Genomic DNA, 7,500 nt, shown 5'->3' with positions numbered 1-7,500 from the left:
TTGTGTCAAAGTTTAATACGTTCTCAGACAAAGCATTAGCATCACCTACACATGAGCTAAAGCTTCTTATACTGATGAGATCTCCAGCATAGACGTAGATTCCCAGAATACAGTGCAGCTACGCTACAGCAGGCTCGGCTCGGCTAGTCAGCGACGATGAAGAGACGATCGGTGTGATGGCTTTGATGGAGAAGTTAGCACGAATGTTTGAAAGCTGATCTGATCTTAGGTCAGAACGTGACAGACCTGGAGAGACGGAAGGACTAAAGTGCAGCCGCATCGCTCTCTTTAGACAGAGACGAAGCGAGAGCTAATACTGCGCTCAGAAATCAGATAACAACAACCTTGGACACAGAAAAGTGCGATGGAACAATGAAATAAACGTGACGGCAACGCGGTCGTGCTATTAGTTATATATATATTAGCGATATTTTCTGCTCGATAAAGGTCGATTTTACTTCATCTGCAGCATGTAACATGTGAAGTGTAGACTGTATTTTAGAGCCTTGTGGTTTTTTGTTTTTGTGTTTTGTATTACAGTTTCCACATAAAACAAGTCGCTACCAGTCTCGAGGAGAAGAAACCCAAAACATTCCACTGAACTTCAACATCTTTTCACCCTCCTCCTGCTAGTGGCTTTCTTTTTTCTTTACACCATCACAGGTTTTTTTTTTTAATCCTCTTCAAAAAGGCAAGTGACAGTTTGCACACAAACACACACACACACACACACACACACACACACACACACACAGGTGCTGTTTCTGTTGTTGATTGTATAATTAACCAGCTCCACAAACTCAGCTCGTTTTAGGGTGGCGCTTCTCAGGAGTGTTGCAATTCTGATGAAGTTGTTGGCACGCACTCACTCACACACACACACACACACACACACATACACACACAATCCCCTGATTAGCCACACACTCCAGACTCTTTTGTTGGGCATTGTGCTTGCTGTTAACGCTGCATTCTCTCACGTTATAATTATAAATAAGGCAAACTGTCTGTCTGTCTGTATCTGTCTCGCTCTCTATCGCTCTCTATCGCTCTCTCTCTCTCTCTCTCTCTCGGCTGAGGCGGTTTATTCATATCCACCCAGGGCTTTATTTAAACAAATCCGTGCTCTGAAAACAACAATGCCACCTGGTCAAATCCCACTCTGGCCTGTTGCTGTGGATTAAAAATAAAATGAAACCCTCTGTGTGTTGTGTTGTTTTAGGAAACAAATCAGTGTCCTCTCTAATGAAGACTTTCCCATCATCTATCATCTATACCAAAACCCTGACAATGGAGACTCCTTCCATGAATCTTAACTAACTTAATTTCAACCTACTGAGGCTGGTGATGGAGCGTTTGTTTATCCGGATGCAAGTGAGAACAGGAACTGACTAGACATTACATGTATCTGTAAATGGGGAAAAGGGAGACAAAAGGTTTTGCTCTTTGATAAATAAATGTGAAATGCTTAGAAATTAATCAGCTGTGATCTTTGCTCTATTCCTGCTCCACACACACACACACACACACACACACACACACACACACAGTTGAGAATAATTTACTGTGCTTGGCTGGAAACTTCAGCATTGTCTTTGAAGGTTAAAGTGGAACAAGCGGTTAAAGTGCCAAAAAAAAAAAAAAGAGTTACGCAACAGTGTTCTTCATAACACTGCCGCTAAGTGGATAAACAACAGAATATCTTCTGCTTATTCTCTCTCTCTCTCTCTCTCTCTCTCTCTCTCTCTCTCTCTCTCTCTCCGAATTTCCCGCTTTCTCTCACTCTGTCCCTGCCTCGTATTTCACATCCTTCCTGTTGTTCCTACTTTTATTTAGCGGAATAAAGGTGGACAATCTCTTCCTTCATCCAACTCTTTTCCTTCCTCACCCTCCCTCTTTCTCTCCCACCAACTTGATCTGTTTTAAGTCTTTCTTCTTATTCTATGACCTAAATCACCTCTCTCTCTCCCTCTCTCTCTCTTTCTCTCTCTCTCTCTCTTTCTCCCTCTCTCTCTCCCCCCTTGCCTGTTCCCATGGTTCTGAGGGTCAGGGTCAAGGCTTCAGCGTTAATGCAGACAGTTGGACAGATTCCCAGGCCTTCATAGAGAATAGAAGGGCACACACACACACACACACACACACACACACACACACACACACACACACACACACACCACACACGCACATTTGAATTCAAATCTGCTGCTGAACACAAAAAAAATACTGTTGTGTTATTTAATGCCACAGCACACTTTAATCTCCAATCGGATCGGCCAGCGGCTCTGACGATAGTCAGTGTCCGACTTCAACACACTTCAGCAGTAAGTAGTACAAATATAAAACCCCACGTTTAGTGTGAACTCCTGTCTTTTCTGACATCCTGTTTAAATAAAAAAGAAAAAGAAAGGAAATGCGTGTAGATATATATCGCAGTGACGTGTCCTATAGGAGAAAATGACTCACAGGGGAAGCAGGACTTTATATGAAATATTTATTGATATTATTTTATAACAAGATCTAACTATAGAATTTTCATTATTCAATCAGATGCACAAATCACCTCTTCACATGAACTGAGAGAAAGAGAGAAAGAGAGAGAGAGAGAGAGAGAGAGAGAGAGAGAGAGAGAGAGAGAGAGAGAGAGAGAGAGAGAGGTTTCTGTACAATCGGTAGCGAGGCTACAGATTAAGCTTTAGGCGAGTCATTTTTCAATTTTATAAATCTGACAATAAATAAATGACATTACAATTTACAGAGAGAGAGAGAGAGAGAGAGAGAGAGAGAGAGAGAGAGAGAGAGAGAGAGAGAGAGAGAGAAGGCACATTGTCAGGATTTTTTCACAGAAAGCGAAAAAAGGAACACACAAGCTGCCGACTCTCCTTTCCTCCCTTCCGTGATGCTTCACTCCTCAAGGCCTCTGTGGATTTATGACAACACAACCATAGTTACTGTCTCTCTCTCACTCACACACACACTCGCACACACATACACAAACACACACACACACACACACACACACACACACACACACACACATACACACACTCACACAGCAGCTGCTATCATGCTAGCTTGCCTCACGATGTGTCCTTTACTTCCGAACATCTAATCACGAAGAGAAAAGTGTTTGTGCGTGACTAAAAATGGCCTCTCTGCATCTCCTATCCCATAATAGTCCAGTCTGTGGACGAGTACAGGACAGTCTCGCTGAGCTTAATCGCGAGAAGATGAAGAGAGCGCTGGAAATCTTCGGTGTAATGTCACCATGACTAACGAGGCCCCGAGGCCCTCTTGACAAGATGTAGCACTAATAATAATAATAATAATAATAATAATAATAATATGTTGCTATTATCTGTTATTGCTAACAGTCTAGTGTTCGTCACGTAGCAGGAAGTTATAGCAGTGAGGCTGTGAGCCGGAACATCCTTTAACGTAGCTCCTTTAAAGATTTCAACCGTGCCTGGGTTAATATAGTAATGATCTACTGTCTGTTGACTTAAAGTACATCAGGTGTCACATGACCTCGCTCTTCACCCTGTCTCTTACACGCGCTAAAGCCTTAAAGAGGAATTCCACAGATTTTTTGCAGTATTCGTTGGATTTGTAGTTAGTTGATTCAGCAAATATATTAAAACACAACCAAATGAACCTAAATGATTGATGGCGTTACCGAGAACATGTTTACTGGCATCTCATTTGTTTCTGTGTTTCACCTTCGGCTGTTAGCTTCGGGTTAAATGTGAACGTAAATGACACGAACCAGCATCCAAATGATGCGCACTGACGGTCTCAGAAGGATGCTTCCGTCTCCACGTGGTGGTCACTGTGGTGCGCACGCATTTCTAATCTGCTGTCTAAACGCCTTTTATCTCTCCCGACCTTTGCCGTATTTACATTCAGACCCCTCTGAGGAAATTTCTGGAATGGACGGTCGCTAACAAGGTCACTAGTGACGCTACAATTACCCTTGCTTTGACAAAACCATCATAGCACTTACTAATAATTTTAAAACGCCCTAACCGCAGACTTATCTATCCCTCACAGCCTTGTCCTAAAGCTACCTCATAGATATCTTGACCCTGAGCGACGCCCACAGAGGTCAAGCCCCGCCCCTATACGATTAAGCTGTGATATGTCCCAATGTACTTTTTATCATTTATTAAGTGTCAGGGTGTGCAAAAAAAAAAACCGTCCAGAGATTTTTATTTATTAATTTATTTATTTATGAACACTAAAGTACAACTAACGACCTCTGGACCTTCCAACCGAACGACCCGACCACACCTACCGCTAACGACTAAGCCGTTAAAGACCTTTTCAGAGAACAAAGTTATGTAACCCGGAGCTTTCAGGTGTGAAGATCCGATTTCAGAGATGACACGTGCTGAAAGACTCATGACTTACAGTAGAAAACAGAATTTATTGCATCATTTTTCACTTTTTTTTTTAAGTTTCAGAAGTCTGCATTATTTCTCCACGTCCTTTAGTCCTAACTGAACGACCGGTCACGTCTGTCGTCATTTACAGTTTCGTTTTAGATCGCTTTCTTCCTTTTTCCACACGAGAGCAAAACACAGGATACGAATGTTTTCCTGGAGAACTTTTTTTCCCACTTTTTTTTAATAGTGTAAAGAGTCTAGAACCTTCCGCTGCAGGACCTTAATTACTTCTCATCAAGCCGACGTTTAAAAAAAAAAACTCTGTGGAATTCATCTCTTAATGCCCGAATACGCTAAAGTAAAAAACGTCTCCTGGGGCCGGGTATAAAAAAAAGTGAACCCGAGCTGTGGTTTCTGTGATAAACTGATCCTCACACCTCCATCTAAAAAAGGATCCAACTGAAAACAGGGATCAACTGTCCCAGCCTGAGGGAGTGCAGAAACATCCAGTACAGCCAAAAGGTGCAACGTTCCAAGTCTTTTCACAACTCCACCGAGATGGAAGACATACTCAGGCTTTTTTTCTTGCTCTTTAAACAAAGATACCTTTCCTTATTCGTAGTTCTTGGACATAACGTGAGCTCCTCTATTAAAGCAAAACCAAAAAAAAAAAAGTGTATTTGTTCAATAATTGGAAACACCACCGAGGAGAAAGGTGATGTCATTCTCAGTGCTGAGCAAGAGATCGTTTTTCTTCTCCTGAAAATTTAATCCCTCGACGAACAAAAACCCGCTCCAGACAAACACGCTACGTCAGGAGCTGCAGTCCGGGCTGAAAGATGGATTAATATTTAATCAGTGGCTCAGGAAAGTGAGAAGGAAGACCAGGAAGTCATAAAAGGTGTCAGTTTTGTTTTTTTTTAAACAATTTCTCTGCAGCCTTGAACACTCCCTGTGTGAAAGAGAACAATTTCAAGGACAAACAGAAAAGTTACTGTTCGATCCAGCACTCACGGCAATAAAAAGAGGGAACAAGATATATTGTTAAAGAAGGTCTGTCTTAGGTGTAGACCTCTTGTCGTCCACTTGGCACGAATCCTCCGCTGATACCTCCCATTCTCTGGGTGTCCATGATCTGTAGGACGTCCTCTAGAATGGATGGCCCCAGGTCCAAGTGGAGCGAGAGCAGGGAGCCAGCGTGAGACAGATACGTTGACTCGTCGTCTTTCTTGACTGGCTTTTCCTCCCCTTTTTCATCTTTTCCTATGCAAGGCTGTTTGTGATCAGGCGACCGCTTCGGGGAGCCAGGGAGTGACGTGTGAGGTGACTCCAGGTGCAGTCTGGGAGGTTTTGGGGGTGGAGCCATGGCAGGGGCAAGAGGCTGCGATGCAACAGGCACCGAGGATGGAAGCGTGAGCGCCTGGACTCCTCCAATAACAGGGAGCGAGAGAGCATTCTTGAGCAGCGGCGAGGTCTCGGTGGCAGGGCAGCTCCACTGGATTGCGCCTTGCTGACCTTGTTGCCCGGGTAACAGGTGAAACTTGCCTTGGAGGAAGGAAAGGTCGCCAAAGAGGTTGTCACCGCCAGAGCCGCTCCCTATGTGAATGGTGTGGCGAAAGTCACCCAACGGAGGGCTGATCATGTCAGACGAAAGAAGGTCTCGCAGCTTCTCCTTCTTGCCTTTGCGGCTCCTGCGCTTCAGGTAGATGGGAGCTTTGGAGGACATGGTGACCACTGAGTGTCCCCCGGAACAACAGAGTGAGAGCTCGCACAGCAGCGTGGAAAGAGAAAGAAGGCCGAGGCAAGGCGTGATGAGGTAAAACGAGGAAGCAGCAGCAGTGCAGACCCAGATACAAGGAGCTCCAGGCCTTCAAGGCAAGGATTCCCACTAAAATTCCTCAATAAGGGATGGTTATGAGACCAAATTCCAGATGTCCATCTCGTGTCGGTCACTCCATTCTGCCTGAGAGAGAGAGAGAGAGAGAGAGAGAGAAATTAACACTTAGACTCAAATGAACAACAAACACACTTTAATGGAGGTAAAATATTCCTGATGGAGATGAGACATTCTCTGTAAATACGACTCGCCTCAGAATTCCTCTAAGAAAGTTCCTCTAACAATCATTCACTACTCTCGAAAAGTTTGAACTATGAAAAGGAAACACTCGGGGCATTCGGGGCATTCGGGGTTGTTAATGAAAATCATCAACAATGGATTTGACAAAAGCAAAGTTTCCACCTAAGAGTTAATTATTCACCAATAACTCCAGTTACCTTCCGACCAATCAGAATGCAGAAGTCAGCAGGTGTTATGACACTGAGTGTTGAAAAAAAGAGAAATCTCCTTAATGCTTATGTAACCATGGCACCTTTGGGGCAAACTGCTTTGGGTTTTATCAGACACGCTTCCACTCGCCTCCAATCAGGTGATGATTATTATAATGAGCAGACAAGAAAAGAAAATAATCAGAGATAATCATCCAACATCAGTGTTAGTGGTGGAGTAAAGGTGTGGCTTCGAGGTGTATTGTCTTCAGGAACTCTCTGTGAAGGAGGCGTGGCCTATGTGCTTGTGATGGAGGTGTGGCCTCTGTATCTGTCTGTCACAATGAAGGAGGTGTGGCCTCAGTATCTGTCAGTCATAGCAAAGGAGGAGTGGCCTCAGTATCTGTCAGTCACAGTAAAGGAGGTGTGGCCTCAGTATCTGTCTGTCACAGTAAAGGAGGTGTGACTTCTGTATCTGTCAGTCACAGGAGATTTGGTCTGGAAATAAACTGTGTTTAGTGGTCAGCAGAGGGACACAATCTGTTCATATGGAAAGAGTGAGAATGGTTGTTTGTGTGTGTATGTGTGTGTGTGTGTGTGTGTGTGTGTGTGTGTGTGTGTGTGTGTGAGAGAGTCAGAGCATAGTTACACAGAGGTATAACTCATACCACATACCTTCAACATTAAGTCATTTGTCTCAGGTTACATCAGTGATCCACCAGCGATTGTGTGTGTGTGTGTGTGTGTAATAGCTCTCTTCAGTGTCACTGAGTGTGAAATTGTGTACATTAGTCCACACACACACACACATACACACACACACACACACACACACACAGACGCACACAGAGTG

The 7,500-nt window shown here is 43.8% G+C and overlaps 3 protein-coding genes across 7 annotated transcripts in view; 1 reads left to right on the top strand and 2 right to left on the bottom strand.

The window, feature by feature from the left end:
* LOC113636638 (WD repeat-containing protein 87-like) overlaps positions 1 to 7,500 on the top strand; it is an 873,260-nt gene that overhangs the window by 214,008 nt on the left and 651,752 nt on the right. The gene's annotated exons all lie outside the window — the stretch shown is intronic.
* Positions 1 to 7,500, bottom strand: part of LOC113650946 (kinectin-like) — a 683,852-nt gene that overhangs the window by 178,600 nt on the left and 497,752 nt on the right. The window lies entirely within an intron of this gene.
* cdc42ep2 (CDC42 effector protein (Rho GTPase binding) 2) overlaps positions 2,481 to 7,500 on the bottom strand; it is a 7,910-nt gene continuing 2,890 nt past the window's right edge. The window contains exon 2 of one of the 2 annotated variants that reach the window (XM_027159501.2): positions 2,481 to 6,345. In XM_027159501.2, the coding sequence (XP_027015302.1) occupies positions 5,443 to 6,108 (666 nt within the window). In that variant the 5' untranslated portion in view covers positions 6,109 to 6,345 and the 3' untranslated portion in view covers positions 2,481 to 5,442. The remainder of the gene's footprint in view (positions 6,346 to 7,500) is intronic. The other variant, XM_027159502.2, reaches the window with a different exon arrangement.

This window comes from Tachysurus fulvidraco, chromosome 26 (assembly GCF_022655615.1).
Source record: "Tachysurus fulvidraco isolate hzauxx_2018 chromosome 26, HZAU_PFXX_2.0, whole genome shotgun sequence".
NCBI classification, from domain to species: domain Eukaryota; kingdom Metazoa; phylum Chordata; class Actinopteri; order Siluriformes; family Bagridae; genus Tachysurus; species Tachysurus fulvidraco.
This window is presented reverse-complemented; position numbering and strand designations above follow the sequence as displayed.